Source organism: Rattus norvegicus, chromosome 9 (assembly GCF_021556685.1).
Source record: "Rattus norvegicus strain SHRSP/BbbUtx chromosome 9, alternate assembly SHRSP_T2T, whole genome shotgun sequence".
In the NCBI taxonomy this organism is placed as follows: domain Eukaryota; kingdom Metazoa; phylum Chordata; class Mammalia; order Rodentia; family Muridae; genus Rattus; species Rattus norvegicus.
The window spans coordinates 96714814-96735768 of NC_141542.1; the positions used below are offsets into that span (position 1 = coordinate 96714814).

Here is a 20955-nt window from a genome sequence, read left to right on the forward strand (position 1 = left end):
GAACTCACACGTGACTGCTCACAGTAAGTACCTGTATGACTTGAGTACTTCTGCTCTCAGGACTAGAAATAATTTAGTTTCACTTCGACTTCTCTTCCTTACCAATAGAACACAAAGTACTCACTGCATAAAGAGGTGCCATATAATGCAAAGCTTATGACACAGATGCTAGCACAAAGGCTCTCCTTCTAAGACTGAGAGTGCCTTATGCTGTGTAAAACATGTAACATGAAAAAGTAGGCTGCTCTCAAAGGACAAGGCAGACAAGGGCAAGATACTGTATTATTTGTTCAAAGTAGATATTCAAAATGAAACCCAAAGGGCCATTGTGTAGACTGAATATACTAAAATCTAAACCCAAATAGAGAAACTAATTATTCAAAACCTATAAGGTGTCAGTGAGGACGCTAGCTTCTGGAAATTTACACACTATATAGTTTCTGGAAATTTACACACTATCTGTAGAGAATTGGTTCTTTCTTACCTAAGCCTATCCGTCTGTCTTGCATACTGAGGAAACAAAAGTCAACCATACTTCACTGTTCTCAAGAGTCTCACTGCAAAGGCATATTAAAACAGTGCCTTCCTGTCCTGTACTCACAACGGCCCCCCGTACATGCATCCTTTAATTCCATTTGTAGTTAACTGACATAAAAGCCTTGCAATTACAATCATTTTTTTTTATTTTGTGAGGCTGTTTCCTAATTGTAGTAAACTTTCAATATTTAAACGACAATTAAAAATGCTGTCCCACAAAGAATGACGGCAAAGAATAACTGAAGAATTAATGACATCATTTTTTATAGCTGGGAAATTATCCATCTTTCCTAAAATTCAAGTCACAAAAACATCTCATCACATCATTCTTTTAAAACATTTAGAGGATAAAAATGTCCATGACCTACTGCTGAGAAATACCAAATGCATCACAGGAATTTTGTAAGGTAGCAGAGCCAGCATTGCCCAACCGATAAATCTACTTTAACCCAGAAGCAAGCATCTACCAGAACAAGCAGCAAACCTTTATGTCCCTACATATACACCGAACCTGATCTGTACAGCTGAGCTGCCCTTACTTCCAAACTGTTAAAAGCAGCCTCCTTAGTAAAAATTCCAATTACACCGAAAGCAATTCTTCAGTGTCCCACTGTACCTGTGCAAGTACAGCAAGGTGTATACTGGCCACACCTTCACTGCCTCATGTAAAGGTGGGAAACATGTAGAGATTAAGATCATAAGACTTCAACCATTCAGTGCATATAAAAGCAAATTTAAATGCAACAAAACCAAGTCTAAAAGGAAAATTATAATCCAAGACGCATGGGGAAAATATTTATGTGGAGCTTTTAATCCATATTAGAATTCAGTTATTGTAACTTCATAAATTTAACACAAACCATCTTCTGAGACATACATTCTAATAAGTATATCAACAGTATTGATATTCAATGGAGAGTTGGTTACTTGAACTCAGTAACATTTCATTTTTCTGACAGAAATCTAGTGGTTTTCCCCAATTACATATCTAAAACATTATCTTTTAAGAAAAAAAAGGAACAAAATTAAATAAAATGGAAGATAAAAATACTCTGAAGTTAAAGCAAACTATAATCCTTGGCAGATCAATCAGGTAGAAAACGTCAGTGATAGTTGGAAGCACAGAGTAACGGACACGAATCTCCAGCACAAAGCACATCTTTGAAAACACGAACATGACTCTTCAGAGGACAATGGATAGCTAAATATCCACGTTTGAAAAATATTGCTTAACACTTTCCAAAACACAGCTGCAAGAACTGAAGAATTCCTTCAAACTATCAAGGTAATCTATTTATTGCATCTTTAGATTGCATTTTGAAACAATTAATGGTGTACCACAGCTTCACCAAAATATATATTTAAACTGTGTGTGGGGGGTGGGGGATGTATTTATAAACAAATGGTAGAATGGATGTGCTTTTCAAAGGAACTGAATTAAATATAACCAGCTGCCACCTTTGTGCTCTGACATACTTCAGTTAGTGTGTATGTGAATACTAAATTCATTTATTTTGTCTACAATAAATGAAATAAAAACACCACCCTATACAATCCACTATTAGCAGTAAGTACAACAGCAAAAAATTATTGTACAATTTATACATACTAAAATATTTTCTTTCTCTAGAAATAACTCAGAGCAAAACCTAATCATCTTAGAACTTAATTTGGAAAACCTCAGATTACAATAGAGAAAAACAACTCAGGGTATGTACTGATGTCCAAACAAAGGTCCTTGGTCGTAAGGCTGAGACAGTAAGTGCAAGTGGTAGGGTAGAGCATGCGCCAACTGTACGTCTGGGTCTCTGTATACTTAGCAAACCTGTAAACAACACCAGCTAAGGAAACGTCACAAGCAGAGCAAGAGGACTGGGAATTCTGTCTCTTTTGCCATTCTTGCTCCCCAACTTACACAATGCGCAAAGTGTAGTAAGCAACACTACAGAAACACACTTACAGCAACACTGAAGACCTGGGGAAATGAAATCCAACAATTTTATTTTAATGAGCTGTGTTTTCTAAATTTGTTTTATTTTTTTTTCCTGTTTTCATACAATATTGAAAACAAAACGCGGCACATTCACATTTTCCCGAGGAACTGTAAAGATGATCTCTACAGGGATAACGTTGGAAAGCCTGAAGCTCAATCAACTGATGTTGAAAACTCTCAGAGGGAGTAGAGGCTTGATCTGAGTGGTCTATAACATGTACTGCAATTTAACAGAAGAGATGGTCGTCTTAATAGTAGGATTTAAAAGAACTTCCCAGTCCATGCGAAGAGTACAGTCCAAGAATAAATCAAATTTCTGAATGCATTTTATGCTACGTATGTGTATACTTTGCGATCCTCAGGTGTTCGTGCCAAATATTCTCTCTCAATAAGTCCTTCAATACGTTTCTTAATAACAACTGGACTTGGTAAGAATCGAGCCTTCAGTTGCTGAGTTACCTAAAAAGAAAAGGTAAAGTCTAAATTTAACTAAAACACTTCCACATAAACAAACAAAAATCCCCATCTTCTACTAGAGCGGACATGCCACTTTAAAGCTAAAAAATTTAGTGACTGTACACCTAAATTTTTTAAATTTTTTAAAGTACCAGGCATGGTGCCTTATACCTATAATCTTAAGCACTTGGGAATGTGAAGCCTCAACATAACAGATAAAAGAACTGGACAGGAAAAAGTACCAAATATTAAAGCTTTTACTTGAAAATTTACTGGATGTTTAGAGCACACTTCCATGTGTCAAAATATGGATGCTAATGAGGATTAGTTAGAGTTCAGCATTCTGAATACATACCAGCATATAATTTAATCATTTCGATGATATTATTAACTTCTGGGTTACCTTCCCAGTTCATAGAACCTAGTAGTGTTTACAAGCAAAGGCTCTGGATCCAGACTGCTTGGGTTTAAATTCCTGATTATCTCAGTCCAGCTAGGGTTTCAGAGATGAGTTGACAGATAACAATCCTTTACAGCAATGGCATGGCACCCAATACTAAGAGAAACTTCTGGCATTCTTTACTCCAGCTGCAGTCAGATCTTAAGTATGTTGCTACCAGTAATATGTTCAAATGTAGCAGCCAGTCTGTTAACATAATATTTATATATATCTACACACACACACACACACACACACACACACACACACACACACACACACACGAACACTTTCACAATTTTAACTGCAATGTAGTCTGTTTCATTTTATAAAGGAAATTAAAAGTTGGTAATGACAATCAGTAACAGAACCAGAGAGAGTCCAAACCTCTTTGTCCTCAAAGCTCACACTCATTTCAATAATCCACCCTGACTCATTAGCCAGATTTTCTTTTACTCTTGTTGATCAAAGCTTTTTTCCAACATGCAATTATTGGAAATTCTTTGACACGTGAAATTTTAGCACCCAACTGTACAACTACAATATATCATCCTTCCACAATTTCCATTCTAGTATCAAAACCCTTGTTCTTGGCAGGTTTCTTTTCCAACCTTACCCTCTCTGCATTTTCACAGTGCATTTACCCAACCCACTTATTAAAAAAATAACAACAAAAATCTTGCAACCACCCACTTGAAATTGCCAATCCTTAACTCTATCTTATAGACTGTGAATAGACAGACTTTACACTTATTCTTCTTCCTTACAGAGTCTAAATTGCAATCAACCTTCAAAAGTACCTCCAACTCTCAGTTTAAACTTCATAATCACCCATTAGCCTGTTAGAGCCAGAGTGCTGACTCTGGAAGTGCTGATTCATTAAGTCTGGGTGGACCAATGACCTCTATTTCTAAGACTCATGACATTAGTACAGCTTCTTTAAAACCAGTTTTCAAGGGTTCTTCTCAGTGTCATTCATTAAGCACTCTCATTGCTCCAGAATATGGAACTGTAGGGCTTTTTCTTGCAATTTTTTTCTGTTGTTTTTTTCCCATGGTACTCCCGAACAATTTAACATGGACTCAGTTCTGACTATATTTCCATACAATGTGAGCTCCCAATTCAACATCTGGACTTCTCACTTTTTAACCAACTTTCAGTGCCACAATTGACTCCTACCCAGGCATATGCCAGCACACAATAAAAATCAACCATGCAAACCATTATTAATTAAGATATGGACCACTCTGTAGTTAAGGGGCTCAACTTCTGTCTACTTACTCAAGTGAGGAACTCAGGAGGCTAAAGTCATCCTCCTTATTTGCCATCATTGGTTAATGAACTGCCAGCTCTACCTCTCAAGTCTTAACTAGGTTAATGGTCCCTTCATGGGTATTGGCTTCCTAACTTATGAAAAGCTCTTAAAAAAATGGTGACTGTTACTAATGTTCAGAAACACAGGTGATTTGTTTATAAAAGCATACTGATATGCAGGTGTTTATGCACAGGATCTTGTTCTTGGTGAGCAGTGCTGTGTGACAATGACGTTGTTGACCCAGGCTTCCGGTGTCCTTACCTCTGCTACTAAAACATTGTGCTGCATCTTCTTCCTAGACTTCATTATCCGCACTATAGCAGCTTCTATCTCGTGTTTTCTGTCATCATCTACTTTCTGTCTTGTTTCTTTCCTTTCTGGGTCAGATTCACCTTGTTTGGCTGCAACTAAAATAGGAATAAGACCATTTATCAGATTTAGCTAATAATAAATGTAATTTAGTATTATTAAGAGAAAAAAACATCTCAATTAGAATATGCACACAAGTAAACAAACAATAACAAATATTCATGCTCACATCAATTAAAAATTATTCTTTTGCAAAATTTGAAGTTCGTTTTAGAGAGGAAAATAAAGTCGTCTTTTTTTAAAGAGAGTCTCATTATGTACTCCTGACTGGCCTAGAACCCTTAGACCAGTATGTCTTCAAACTCACAGTTTTACCTGCTTTGGCCTCCTGACTTCTGGGATTAAAACTGTACTGGATACATGCCTAGCTGACTAGAATAATCCCTATTCTAGAAGAACGAGGGAGTGGATATCCTCAGTGATAACATTAGTAGTACACACTTTACAAACTATCCAGGACTTTCAGACCTCAACTCTTACTTTTCCTTCATGGCATCCAAGATTTATTTCAACAAAAATATTTCAGATAGGCAAGTATCTGTGGTCTCTAATTCATAAGACACTGTAAGAGAGGGAGGGAAGAGCAGGTGTTGTCAAGATTCTACCAGTTAAACAGAAAGAAAGCATCACTGGTCTATCAGAAAGGGAAACTCTGTTCTGTAGACCTTGCCAGTATCTCCTTAGATTTTATTATCTAACAAAATTCTTTGCATAATCTCATCATTATATCCACACTGTATTCCAAACTTTAGGAAAGCCTCACTCTGTCCTTTCTATTGTGTTTGAAATAACCAGTAACAGACATATAAAGAACTAATGTACAACTAATGCTATAACTGATATAGTAAATAACAGAACCATTTGTTGTGCTATCTGGTTCTTTAAAAGAAGACAGTCATGAAACTTTCTGAATCAAAGCAGAAAATCTCAAAGAAACATGGCTGACTTATGCATAGACAGAGACATAAGATAGAAGATTTCTAATTTATAAGATCATTCTGGTATGCATAACTATTTAGCTACTTGTAGGTAAAGTTTCTTGGTTAAGAACACTGCTTTCAGCCTGGTGAAAATGGCTCAGCGGTTAGGAGCACTGACTGCTCTTCCAGAGGTCCTGAGTTCAAATCCTAGTAACCAAAACTATCACAACCATCTGTAATGGGATCCAATGCCTTCCTTCTTCTGATGTGTCTGAAGAGAGGGACAGCATAACTACACATAAAATGAAGAAATAAATCTTTTAAAAAGGGGGTGGGGGGCAAGCACCGCTAACCAAAAAATACTGCTTTCTGCTGGGGACATGGCTTAGTGTTAGAAGCACTTGGCCTAGCATGTGTAAGACCCTGGATTACAGCCCAAGTATTTTATCTGTCTGTCTATCCACCCACCCACCCACCCACCCATCCATCTATCCTAATTATCTCTTTCTCGCTCAGACACAGAGAGAGGCATGTGCATAAGAAAAAAAAAAAAACTGCATTCAGTATATTCAGTATTATCTGCTAAGAAAATAAAGAGTAAAAGGTAATAAAAATGGGGTTGGGGATTTAGCTCAGTGGTAGAGCCCTTGCCTAGGAAGCGCAAGGCCCTGGGTTCGGTCCCCAGCTCCGGAAAAAAAAAAAATAAAAAAAAATAAAAATAATCTACACAAAGAATTATTTCCCACCCATGTTTAATGGAAAAAAAATTAAAAGAAAGGAAGGTATGGGTTTATATTAAAAGAAATTAAATAAGTGATAACATGAAAACATGGAAAGAATCACAGTTCTGACAGCTAAGATGAAAAAGAAATCGCTGAGACAATTCAAACTATAGACACAGATAGTATGTACATGTTATGAAATTATTTTACTAGAGATACAGTATTTGAGTGATGAAGGAAAACATCTTACTTCAAGGAGATGTGTGTTCTGAGGTGTGATTGTACTAATATTAACCTTGAAACCAGGTAGCAGAATGCTTTAATTCTAAACAATGAAGACAAAAGGCTTTTTGCTACTTACAAACCAAAAATAAAAACCTTAACTGATTATACATACTGAATAGTATTTTACTATCAACATGACAGGCTTTACTAAAAATTCTTCACCAATGGTGTTATTTATGCTTTTAAATTAAAAGTAATAATACTGGCTTTACAATTCCAAACTTACCCTGTTTCTCATCTTAGGACCAAGCATATTTTTGTTGACAATGAAACTATTACTTTTTAAGAGGAAGAAACCCAGCAGATACAGAACTTTTCTATGTAAAATATACATAATTTTAAGAAGGAAATCTTAATTCCAGGTACCTGTTTGAATCTTGACTCTGTGTAGTTTGGATGTGAATTGATCATTAACTGTAAATATGTGGCCACTTTCTATCTCCTTGGACTTGGGTTCTTTTGTGAGGACCCGCTGTGTTGGTTTACCACAGGCGAGGGACTGGAGGGCTCTAACAAGTTCTCTTTCAGGGATATCAGTCTCTTGTTGAATTTCCTGAAAATTTCATTAGATTTAACATAATTAGATTTTCCTCACAAAGATTAAAAGTACATCAGTTAATCAGCAAATAAGTCAATCAAGCAGTAGAGAAAGGTTAATTCTATGAAGGAATTAATTTATAATAAAGAATCCCTGAATATTATTACTTGCTATTAAAATCTTATTATTTGGACAAACTATAAATTGTTAAAAGGCACAGGCATTTCTGCTTCAAAAAGTAGGTTCTAAAAATGCCATCTGCAGGCACTACCAGGAACCTGACAGCATTCAGATAAACTACTACAATGGGCTCAGGAATATTTACTATATTCTAAATTTACTTACAGCATACTTTGTTCAAGCTTTCATTGAAAACAAACGTCAGAATCTGGATCGACTATATTTACTGCCTCTGGGATCAAAATTAAGATTTGGCTACTGGAAATTAACATTAAAAACAAAATCTAAGACATCTGTTCTGAGTTCTAATTGATAACTTTTGTCAATGTTATGATATGAATACAATGCTATACAGGTAAAATAAAATAAAAACACCCGGAGAAAGGCTTGTAATTTTTAACTCACTGTTATCATGTCAACGGGATAATTAAAAGAACTATACTCAAATGACTTAGTTCACAAATGTGCTATGGAAATATAAGTTAAGTAAAAGTAAGAATTCTGTGAAATGCTATTTTACACATTTCTTTGTTTCAAATAATTACACGCTTACTACTGCTGCAGACATTACAAATACTAAATTAATAGGAAGCTAAATAGGTCTTATTTTAGACTACAGATAGTGAGCTATAACATATTTTAGTTATACTTAAAGAGCAGAAAACACTCTTAGGTAGAAACAGCTGTGTTGAGTACAGATTTATTTCAAGAATTCTGTGTCTATTTCGCTGAATCTGAATTCTTTATACAGGTTTCAATTGTATTTCTATTTCTCTATCAATATGCTTAAATATTTCCCTCTAACTATTATGTATTACACATACCATGTGGTGTATGACTGCTATCAATTACAAATGAAAACCTTTTTCTTCCTAGACAAGGTTTCTCTGCATAGCCCTGGCTGTCCTTGAACTCAGAGATCTGCCTGCCTCTGTGTCTTGTGTTGGGATTAAAGGCATGCATCACCACAACCAGAATTGGGTAGAATGTTTAATGGCCTTCCATTTCAATTATATCTGACATTAAAGTCAAAATTAGCTTATACTTGAGACTCATAAAAATTTTTAAAAAGCATACTATAGAGCATTAATACAGGAATGACTAGCCATGCTGCTTTGCAAAACAAATATTAGTTATTAAAACTGAGATGTAAGCTACTATTTTATGTTCCTTGTAACTATTTTGTATTACAGTGAACTTTATTCAAGACCACCTCCTCGAAAAGAAAAACAAAAACAACAAAACAACAACAACAACAAACCCCAAAACAAAAAACTCTCAACAACTTTATTACTATGGAGTAAATATGACACTACAAAATCTTCCCTGTCAGTTTTTAAATATTTTTATTGCACTTATTTATTCCTGGGTCGGTGTGTGTGCACGTATTTGTCCCAATTCACGTGTAGAAGTTAGTCCTCAACTTCCTCTACCATGTGGGTCCCAAGGATCAACTTCAGATCCGCAGGCGTGGTGGCAAGCATGTCTACCTGCAAGTACTTCTGCACTCTGTTTTCTCACCAGCCCAGACGGACTAGGTGACCAACAAGTAAGGGAGGAACAATAATGTGACACCAAGATCACAAAGATCACATAGTTTCTTCTTGGGAGCCCGAGGACTACTCATTCTAGGACAAATGAGGCACTATGATGGAAGATGACCAAAACGTCACGTAGAAAGGCCTATCTACATGAGAAGAAACTACAAACTACAGACTTTTACCAAAAGCAACAACCAACCTGCCCACCATGCAAAACCCCTTGGAAGCACACCCCTCAAGCCCACTCTACAGGAGGTTTTCTAACCTCAACCCGACATGTAAATACAACCTGTCAGGACCTTGAGCCGTAACTATGCAAGTGAGTCCTGCTAAGCACTCAACTGAGAAACACTGCGAGTGGATGCTTTAGGTCAGATCATTTAGGGATTTGGTACGTGGTGACACACCCACCTTACTGATTCCAAGACTCTCATAAGGTCAGCTTTCTTATTAAGTACTATAATGCCGCTAATCTCTGTAAAAAGAGCTGGCTAATGAAGCTTAAGTGATAGATGTTACATACAGTGTAAAATGCACGTTATCTGTCATGCATAGTCTCACATCACCTTAGATTTGAGGTATAGGGAACATGAAGGTTTTGAGGCCCATTACACTTCACAGAATTCTACACAGAAAACTCTGTGTATGATATAGCTAAAACTGGCAATGTTAGAGCAATAATCTAATTAATTTCTTCTACCTATAATTCGCTCATTAATAACAATGTATCCCAAGCTGGTTGAAAAAAGGAAGCTTCCTTCAACCATTAAAGTTAATACATCTATTCTATAGTAGCTTTGAAAAATGAATTTATATTTTTGCTTATCCCATCATACTTTTTAGTTCTCTATACACAGAGCTCTCAAAACTCAACCTTGATATTTATCATACATAAGACACTTCATAATGTTCACAAAAAAGCCTCAATTAAAAAATATGTATTAGATTCTAGGATAGTTAGAGCCACATAAAAGAGCCACTCTGCCTCAACTATGCCCCGCAAAACAAGCAAGCAAAAACCAAGCTAAACCCTACTGGATCTGGTGTATACATTCAGTTTGCAGAACACTGCCTAACATGCAGGATGACCTGGGGTTTGATCCTCAGCATCACATAAAACCTGATGTAGTGACTGATGCCTATAATCTCATCCTATTTCTATTTTCTACAGAATTCCATCGCTTAGATTTTTTTTTAGTTTTTTTGTATATTGTTTGGTTAAGATATACACCATGTTTGCTTCATCAACAGAACTCCATGTAATTCCATATAATTTGCTATGAAAATTAGCATTATCCTTAGGAAGAATCTATTTGTTAAATATAAAGAAAAAAAACTGTCTTGATTTGGCCACTGAACTAAAATATCTAAATTTCAAGCTTTAATGTATTATATAAAAATGATATTTTCTTAATATGTTTGTCAGAAACCAGAAACATAACGGCAAGTACCAAAACAGATGCTGAGTTTTAGCTTCTTGCTCTTAATTTCAAACTCATGTTTCCTTCCTATAAGCAATAGCTAAAAATTTGCTGTATTTTATGTATGTGAGTACACCATCACTGTCTTCAGAAGAGGGCATCAGATCCCATTACAGATGGTTGTGAGCCACCATGTGGTTGGTGGGAATTGAACTCAGGACCTCTGGAAGAGCAGTCAGTGCTCTTAACCACTGAGCCATCTCTCCAGTCCATATGAAGGCAATTTTAAAGGTTTCCAAAACATGTAAGACTTTACTTCAAAAAATTAAGATGATATTCATTCAACACCAAGCAACATTTATGCATATAGGAAAAGACTGGTTAAATTTAATGTAACCAGGCTTAAAGATGGCTGGGCAGTAAAGGTGCTTGCACCAAACTCTATCCTTGCTCCTCAGGGCCTGCATGGTAGGAGAGAAAAGAATCTTGCAAGTTGTTCTCTTTCACACACATTCTTTTTCACACACACACACACCCATGTGCATAGAAAATAAATAAAAAGTATTAACTATAAAAACCCTTGTTGGAGAGGTCTCACTAGTGTTAGGCTTTGAGGTTTCAAGAGCCTAGTGCTCTCAGCTGTTCCTGTCACCATGCCTTTTCTCTGACATCATAAACTCTAACTGCCTGAAACCATAATTCCAATTACATGTTTTCTTTTGTAAGTTGCCTTGGTCATGGTGTTTTGTTACAACACTTACAAAAGATGTGGCAAAACAATTGTGTCTGCAGTTTAGTGTGTGTGTGTGTGTGTGTGTGTGTTAGTGTGTGTGTGTGTGTATGTACAAATACACACATATATGAAGATCAACAAAACTGGCAAAAAGTACTTAGACTGTAGAGGGTATGGAGCATTTGGAGCTCTTGCCTTAGGGTACAGGTTGGACAGTTTCTTAAAAAGTTAAACATAGAGTTCTGTGTGTTTGTGTGTATATGTCTAGGTACATGCAAGTAGGTACGTAGAAGTCAAGGACAACCCTGGTGTAGTCTCTCACAGATCTATGGATCATCTCCCCAGTGCTTGGATTATGTGTGTGCGCCATGATACCCGGCTTTTAACATGGTGGTGGTGAAGGTGATCATACTCAGATAATGCAGTGACTTTGCTGACTGAGTTATCTTTCCATTTTTATGTTTCTAGTCTTAAACAATCTAGTACCAACTCAAAAACTTAGTAAGTGAAATAATGGAGAAAATGTGGCAAATTCACACAGTAAAACATTGTTGAGCAGTAAGAAGAATCAGCTACTGGCACTACACATTAGGGATAAATCTGAAGGAAAAGGACAAGAACAAAAACAAACAAACAAAAATCCCCAAAGCAAAAACCACTTAGCTGTGAAATCTCAACACAAACAATACACATAACTACATTACATTTACATTAAATTCTTCAAAAGGCAAAACAACCCACAGAAATAATACATTAATCATTAGCTAACTGGCACCAAGATTAGAGGGAACTGACTACAGATTTAAGAAAAAAAAAAAGAGGTAGTATTCATGATGATGATAATGGGACACACTGGTACCCCACTTTTAAAGTTTAGCAAGCTCTCTACTTATAAAATATGAAAGCTATCCCTCAATAATGTCAATGAAGAACAACAAAACAAAGCATGACCCAGGAATGGATTCAATGCCTAAATTTTATGCAGTTTTCCCTATTGGTATTCAAAGGGCATCTCTTAAAACTCCATCAAGACTCAAGTAACAAAAGTAAGAGAAAACAATAGCACTGGTCAAACATTATTGCTATAACCCATACCTCAAATGTGTATTTCTCTCTATTATTAAAAAGCATTAATATGGTCATCTGGAAAGTGGAGACTTGCAGTATGTGCTTCCGTGTATTAGAACCAGTTACTTGTGCACCGCCAACACCAACCTCAGATCCATCTTCCTGTTAAATTAAAAAAAAAAAAAAAAAAAAAAAGACATTATCTTCTACCAGCTTTTGCCATATTTTCAGAAATAAATCCCATAAGCTCCTCTGCTCTAATAAAATTATAACCTATTCCAATATAATCATGCTTAAACATACACAGGTATGCACACCTGCACGCATGCACATGCCTCTTTATTAAGGAATTATCCCCGTTTCCCTACACAGTGAATACCTCAATATAGCCAAGAAAGTTATCATATACTTAAATATGGAATTGCCATATACTTGTCAACTAAATAAAGTTCCTCATCTATGTTAACTGCATATAAAAACAAGTTATACATGTAGTAAGCAACACTAAAAATGTGACTCATTAAAAATAAGTCTAGGTTATATCTAGATTAAAAATTTTTGCTAAGCCTTGATTTTCAATTTTAAGGCAAATGGCCTTAAGAATAATTAGTCTACACTTCAAAACCTAAAAAAACAAAAACAAAAAACCTTACTAAAAAGAAACAAATTACTGGCACATTTTTAAAAAATTACTGTATGAATACATGCATGTCTTATAAGTATCAAGTGCCAATCCCCTGGTTTTCATTTACCAGAAATAAGAAAAGACAGAATTTTAAAAAGGGGCATATGGCTTTGCTCTGTATGCCTTCCAGTCAATTCACGTTATGCTATTTTCAGCAACAGGGTTTCTGGTTTAATCTTATAAACATAATACATAATTTCTTTAGTATTTTATTTTTAAAGAAGACATGCTCTTGATATTTTCAAATGCAGTTGACAAATGAAAAAGTACACACAGTAAGTAAAAAACAAAGATTTCCAACATAAGAGATGGGGAGTAACAGCTACACTCAGGTCAATCCTAATCACACAGCAGTTCTGTATATGCATGTTAACTTGCCCTGCGTATTGAAACGTGTCAATATTTACCTTTTTAACTGGACCATAAAAGGTGGCATTGAGATCTGCAGAACCCATGTGATGCTGGAGTGTGAGCTGCCGACCACTGTGTTTGGCTAAATAGAACCTGTAGGAAAGCAAAATAGTTTTATAAAATCATTTGAAATTATAAATTGTAAGATAACAACCCTTAGCAAACAGATAAGAGACTAAAAGATGAAGGCCTTAGGAATTAAGTTCTGTTCCTACTTTTTAGCAGAAGAGAAAGTTAGGGGCAAAGTATGGGGTGTTGTTAAAAGACCAATGTGACCTAAGTAGGCAGCCACAGAGAAAATCATTTCTCCTATATACTCTGACCAAGATTTTTCTACACAGCCTATCCTAAGGCAGTGATCAATACTAACATACACAAATGCTGAAGAAAGGATATCGATACTCTTCTCAAGTTTTATGCAATCTGTTCTTACATGCTAAAAGTTATTAATAAAAATTCTCCACAAGATGAGGTTTAAAGCCGCTTGCGTGTGTGTGTGTGTGTGTGTGTGTGTGTGTGTGTGTGTGTATCAATTAGGAATACAAGAATTCAAATTTAGTTATTAATATTCAGAGAAAGAGTCTTCTTTAGGTGTTACCGTCTAAATATCTCAAAAGCATGTCTTGGAGCAGGTGGGATGTTGCACTTTGGTGTGGCTGACTGAGTAGGCCAATATCCCGTTGTGAGAACCCGGACTGTGAGATCAACTCCACCTAAAGATACCTATACAAATAGAAAGAGGTGAACTAGAGTCATTACCTACACATACAGGCCGTACTACATTATCAAAGTAGCCATATCAAAATAGATATCTTCATGACTAGAATCATATAAAGAAAATGATCTTCTTAATGATATTAGATCTATTTAATCTTTCACATAATTACAATTATTTGACCGTGGAGTGGCTTTGAAGCATATGACACATGATAACTCATTTAGACAAAACTGTATCTTTCATCTCTGTGTTTAACATTTTTACCACATTAAACTAACATTAGCTGTAGGTACAGCGTTATGCATCTCTTTTCAATAAACATCTATCTGTATAACAGATGTCAACTTCAGTAAAATACATACTACCATCACTCTCATCATTAGGCTTTCTGCCCTTGTTAAAAAAAAAAAAACAAAAACAAAGGACAAAATTAATATTTACAAATTCTTAAAATACTATAATCACAGGTATTATTAGATTAAAAAAAAAACTTAAGTATTTGTTTGTATGACTCTAAAAAGTAAATCAAAGAACCACTATGCTGGCTAGATTACAACAGGCCCAAAACCTTCAAAGAGTTATGTTCAGATTGAAGATCCACAATATTTTAACAAAATTCAAATTCAGGGAGCTCCATTTGGCCGACTCTGCTGCTATACAGCAACTGTTTCTAACACAGGAAATTGCTGAGAAGATTCGAAGTTTAAATTCTGTAGCATAAACAGTTACTTTTTAAGATGTTTTTATTTACTAGTTTTAATCATGTTTATATGTCTGTATGACTTTGTGTGCTTGAGTGCAGTTGCCCTAGTAATACAGAGAAGGTGCCAGAGCCCTTGGAAGCAGTTACAGGCAGTTGTGAGCTGCCTCACATGGGCTCGGTACCAAAAAGCTCTTAGCCGCTGAGCCCGCTGTGCAGCTCTACCTGCTCTGACCGTGGAATGGCTTTGAAGCATATGACACTGCCCGAGACACTAATAAGGAGGGACAGACCTTCAAAGTATAAAAACAAAGATCCAACATTTGAGATAAGAAATTAATGCAGGTCCTGTCAAAAGGACAAAATAGCAGCCCACAGAATGGGAAAATATCTTCACCAACCCCACATTCAACAGAGGGATGATATACAAAATCTACAAAGAACTCAAGAAACTAGACATCAACAAACCAAATACCCTTATTTAAAAATGGGGTGCAAATACAAAGAGAATTCTTAACAGAGGAATCTAATGGACAAGAAACACTTGAAAAATGTTCAATACCCTTAGCCACTAGGGAAATGCAAATCAAAACAACTCTGAGAACCAATCTTACACCCGTCAGAATGGCTATGATCACAATTTCAAGTGACAGCTCATGTAGAACAGTGGGAACATTCCTCTACTGCTAGACAGAGTATAAACTTGTACAGTAACTTTGGAAATCAATTGGCGGTTTCTCAGAAACTTGGGCATAGTTCTACCCCAAGACCCAGCCACAGCACTCCTGAGTATATACACAAAAGATGCCCCACTCTACCACAGGACACTTGCTCAACTATATTCATAGCAGCTTTACAGAAAGTGGAAATAATTTAATGTCCCTCAACTGAAGAATGGATAAAGAAAATGTGGTACATTTACACAATGTTAATGGAATACTACTCAGCTGTTAAGAAATTTACAGGTAAATGGATGGAACTAGAAAAGATCATCTTGAGTGGGGTAACCTAGACCAAGAATATACTCACTTATAAGTAGACATTAGTGTAAGGTAAAAAATAACTATGTTACAATCATAGGCCCAAAGAAGGTAAGTAATAAGCAGGGGACTTGTCAACCTCACTAATTAGAATCGACATCATGGATGGACAGAGGGGAGGGGGCTAGACAGGGAAGGGGATGGGAACAGGAGGGATTAGGTGGTGAGGAAGACAGGAGTACTAGGAAAGACACCTGGCATGGAGGTCACATTGCTGAGACAAGCTAGAAACAGGGCAATAAAACTCCCAGGAGGATATGGAGCCTGAACCAGCCATCTTTGGTACACAACATTCCAGACACAAAAACTTTTGGTCTACAATTTGTGTTCAGAGGTGAAGATGGAACAGAAACTGAGGAAGTACCCAACCAATGATTGGTCCAGCATCTGAGACACATGCCATGAGAGGAATCCCACCCCTGACACTATTAATAATATTCTGCTATACTCGCAAGTAGGAGCCTAGCATAACTGTCATCAGAGAGACTTCACCCAGCAACTGATGGAAACTGATGGAGACAGACCCAGTGCCAAACATTAAGTGGAGCTTGGGGAATCCTGTGGAAGAGGGGCAGGACGTTGTAGGAGCCAAAGAGGTTAAGGACACAAGAAAACCTACAAACCAACTAACCTGGGCCCACAGAGGCTCAATAGACTGAATTGCTGGAAGAGTCTACATGGGACTGACCAACCTAGGCCCTCTGCAAATGTTCCAGTTGTGTAACTTCCTTAGTCTTTCTGTGGATGCCTAACAGCAGGAGCAGGGCCTGTCCTTGATTCTGCTGCCAGCCTTTGGGACCCTTTCCCCCTATTGTGTTGCCTCATCTAGAAGATGCACCTAGTCTTATTGCAACTTAATATGCCAAGGCTGGTTGACAGTCATGGGAGGGCTCACCTAAGGAGTAGATGGGAGAGGACTGGGAGGAAAGGAGGGAGTTGAAACTGAGGTCATAAAGTAAATAAATTAATTAACTTAAAAAAGTAATGCAGATTCTTACCCCCGTTGCCTGTAGATGTTGCCTGAACTCATCCATAGTTGTGTTTGAGATGCTCATATCCCTAAACATTCCTTCCAGTTTCGATGTGAATTGACATCCACACTCAGTCTATGGAAAAAGATCACAAATACGTACAAATAGCAAACTTTCCCGTGAGAAAGTGTAGAAAGTCTTTTATGTTATTGCCATCTCTAATTATTCTTCTGAAAGTCTTTCTAGTGGTTGCTCTGAGTCTGTGGCTACTAAACCTTAGCATGTTTAAAAATAACTTAAGGATTTTAGTTTAAAACATAATTTCTAGGCTCCTCCAGATTCCACCATACTCAAGGGAGAGTAGAGTATACTGAAATGTCCTACAGACATCTCAAGTGACGATGACACAGATCAGTTTAGAAACTAGACCATGCGACAGTGCTACACAACTTTGATGCTCTGTACCTTTAACACATGGAAACAAAGCCTATGCCCTGCTCAAAATGGCTACAACAGTGTGGGTGAACACCAGCATAGTGAGTCAACATCATTTGGGAATACTGCATTCATCTTAAATAAAGCTTACCTTTAATTTAGAAATCATATTTTTTTCAGAGTCATCAGAAACACTTTTATTTGTGAGCAGTCTTCTTGCCAGATGTTGTTTATAGTAACGTTCAAATACATCTTTTTCTTGCATAAACCTAAAAAGGACCATTGCCTTATCCAATATCGTTTCTACTTCCTGTTCTGTTAGCTGAAAAATTAATCAAAAGATAGTTCCGTTTTAAAACCACAATAATTGGTTAAGGGAATGAATGTGATCTGGGACTGTGCCCTACTCCACACACTGTTGTCCTCTCTACTGCACTGAAAGAATGGAGTGCTGCCACTCATATGGGACAGTCACTACTACAGGACTGAGCTAAGTAAAGGATAACCAAAAACAGATAAATTGATTGACGAGGGAAAGAGTAAAACTTTCTGCAGGAACTTGCATAGCCCCAAGAGTTTTGTTTTGTTTTGTTTTGTTTTTAAATTCATTAAAAAACTCAAAACTGACAAACAAATGGGTTTTTGTTAAATCCAAAGAATACAGTCTTTACTTCATCTTTTAAATAAAGGAAAGAAAATAGCATAGAAGACTGTAGTATGCTTGTGATTTTAGAAATGAGAGATTAAACTAGACATTATTGCTTGGCAGTCAGTGATTTGTTTCTCACTCAGCTGCCTCTGTAACCTGCAGCCTTTTGCTGCTTTTCTCCTGTCTCGAAATCTCTAAGTTGAGGTTTTAAAAGACCACACACAATCAAAATAGCTTATTTTGATTTTTCTACGGTTCTAAGTGAGCTCCCAAGGTCCCAGAGATAAAACTAAAAATTGAGCTTCAGTGTGTAGAACTTTCAAAAGTTATTTCAGAATTCAGTACACCTTTTCCATTCCTCAAAACCAAGCCCTTCTTGATGTTCTATACCCAGAACCAGATAAAAACAGTGACAATCTGTAACTGCCAGCGAGTTCTCCAATTTGTCATTCCTCTCACTAATTTTCAGCTATAAAGGCAATCATTTTAAAACCTGTAGGTGTGATGTTTGTGCTTTTTCTTTTGGGGGTATTTTTTAAAATGACAATTATATAAGAATGAATATGTGAAATGTCAAGCAATCTTTAAGCATATCTAAGACGTTTAAAAGGAGTGTCTCAAGACCTGCACATAAGTGCAGCAAAGAGGCCTGCCCTCTTTTTACATTTTTATCTGTAAAATACCTTACATTCATTTCCGAACTTTAAATTGCTGAGGAAAATCTACTGCACTTTAGATGCATTACTACTTACCCCTTTGACTCCCTTTTTCAGCTTATCATCAATAAATAATGAGAGGTATTCAGGAGACCTGGAGTTGAGGTTTAAGAAATACTCAAAGTCCCCAGCAATAGTCTGTTTAAAGAGTCGGTCATTATTGAAGGATTCTTGAAGGAAGCGATCAAACCTACTCTTCAGATCCAATAAGCCCTTCCAAATAAAAACAAATTTGGAAAACATTATAAAAATGTTCTTGTAAATAAAATACTTATGATCTAGCCTTACCCTAACATTGTTGGTAATTATGTGTCTGGAGATAATTTTACAGACTATTATTATTTTCCAATCTGTATATATGCTCAAGTGTTAGTAATGGAATGTTCTATCTTTCGCATGTATAATATATCAGGAATACAACAGGGTCCAAGAGATGGCTCAGCAGGTAAATGTACTTTTTGGATCCCTGAAACCCGTATCACAGGAGGAAAGAAACGACTCTGCCCTGACTTCCACAAGGCGCATGTGTATGCATATACCCCGTCCCACCTCAGCACCCTGTGTAAATAAATGAAATGCACACATTTTAAGATGAAACAAACAAAACCCCTGCTTCTGCTTTTCCTAACTTTTTGTCTGGACCAAATACAGTAGCCAGAAAATAAATAAATAAAAAATAAAGCTTAAAAAGACTAATTATTCAAATTAAACCAACTTGGAATACAATTTAGTCAAAGTCCTGCTTAAAACAAAACATTTTGACATTTAAGCAATTAAAATACAACCTGGCTTTCCCTGTATTTAAATACTAACAAACCACAAAATATAGATCACTTCAGATTAAACAAATTAAACAGAGGCTGAGTTTTAGCTCCCTGAAACACATGTAGACATTTTGAACTATTCTAAAATAGTTAGCATAGGTATATAACACCTAACTTAGTAAAAATGATGCATCAAATATTTGTAAAATGTGTATCATGAATGTAAAACATTAGTCTACCTGGATATAGTCAACAGGATTCTTCCCTTCTCCTTCCTCAGAAACAAGGGCTTTTCCTTGTTCCCTCAAATAAGAACTCATACATTCACACATTGTCTTCAAACCATTTGGCACACGACTAAATAATTTGTACATACAAGCAAGGTCTAGAATCAGAAAATAAAGAGACTGGTTACATTAAAGATGAAGGTAAAAATTTCAATCTGTTCAAAAAAGATGATCAATTACCACCATTTGCTGTCCACATGACTATAAAAAAATAGGTGTTAGTTAAAAGCTACAATTTATGAGCTTACAGTGCTTGGCTGGCTATGTTGAGAGCACTAATAAAGTGTTAGCATATTTTAACTTATACAGAAGGAACAGAACTCAAACAGCATACTAACCAATTCCTCTAAAATGACAAATAGTTATACATAATGTATCCTCTGTTACTCTAATGTAGAAAGTACATATATTACAAATGTCTACTAAAAGGTATAGTTAGACGTTACAAGTAAAAATATAAAACCAGTTAATATAGCTGAATTGTCAACCATTACAAAAATTAAACATATTAAAACATTTATTACTACTACTACTACTACTACTACTACTACTATTACTCCACTGTATCTCATTGTAAATTTTAAATAAATTTACAACCTAAATACCTCCCCTCCCCCCAACTAGTATTTCTCACTGACATTGTCTGTATCTCTGTTTTAAAGACTGATTCACCACACTACACTGTTTCAATTTAGACTCGGGTCTTCACATTTTTTTCCTGTCATTTTTAACACCACCACAATGTGGAGCTAAAGTAATTTTCTTCCATATGCCCAGTGTTTCTCTAAAGTAATTTTCTTCCATATGCCCAGTGTTTCTCTAAAGTAATTTTCTTCCATATGCCCAGTGTTTCTCTATAAAAATGTTTATTGGGACGCTATAATGTCAGAATTTTATGACATGAAAATGTTGTATTGTCATTAACTTTTGAAAATGGCATTAAAACAGCAGTTTCTAGGTCAGGGTTGGCTGACAGTTTTCTATTCAGCATCAAACAATAAATATTTTAGGCTAATGAGTCATATGATCAATCTGACATAAAATCAGTTTTGTCATCACAGT

General features: G+C 36.1%; 1 protein-coding gene across 6 annotated transcripts in view; it reads right to left on the minus strand.

The window, feature by feature from the left end:
- Nucleotides 1–832: 832 nt before the first annotated feature.
- Nucleotides 833–20955, minus strand: part of Cul3 (cullin 3) — a 77997-nt gene continuing 57874 nt past the window's right edge. For 5 of the 6 annotated variants that reach the window (XM_087565481.1, XM_087565477.1, XM_087565480.1 and 2 more), the window contains 10 exons: nucleotides 19846–19991; nucleotides 18879–19055; nucleotides 17629–17799; nucleotides 17070–17177; nucleotides 14212–14336; nucleotides 13610–13706; nucleotides 12545–12679; nucleotides 7403–7589; nucleotides 5002–5147; nucleotides 2522–2989 (listed from right to left, as the gene is read on the minus strand). In XM_087565481.1, coding sequence (XP_087421607.1) covers nucleotides 2858–2989; nucleotides 5002–5147; nucleotides 7403–7589; nucleotides 12545–12679; nucleotides 13610–13706; nucleotides 14212–14336; nucleotides 17070–17177; nucleotides 17629–17799; nucleotides 18879–19055; nucleotides 19846–19991 — 1424 coding nt within the window. In that variant the 3' untranslated portion in view covers nucleotides 2522–2857. 6 annotated transcript variants of the gene reach the window in all.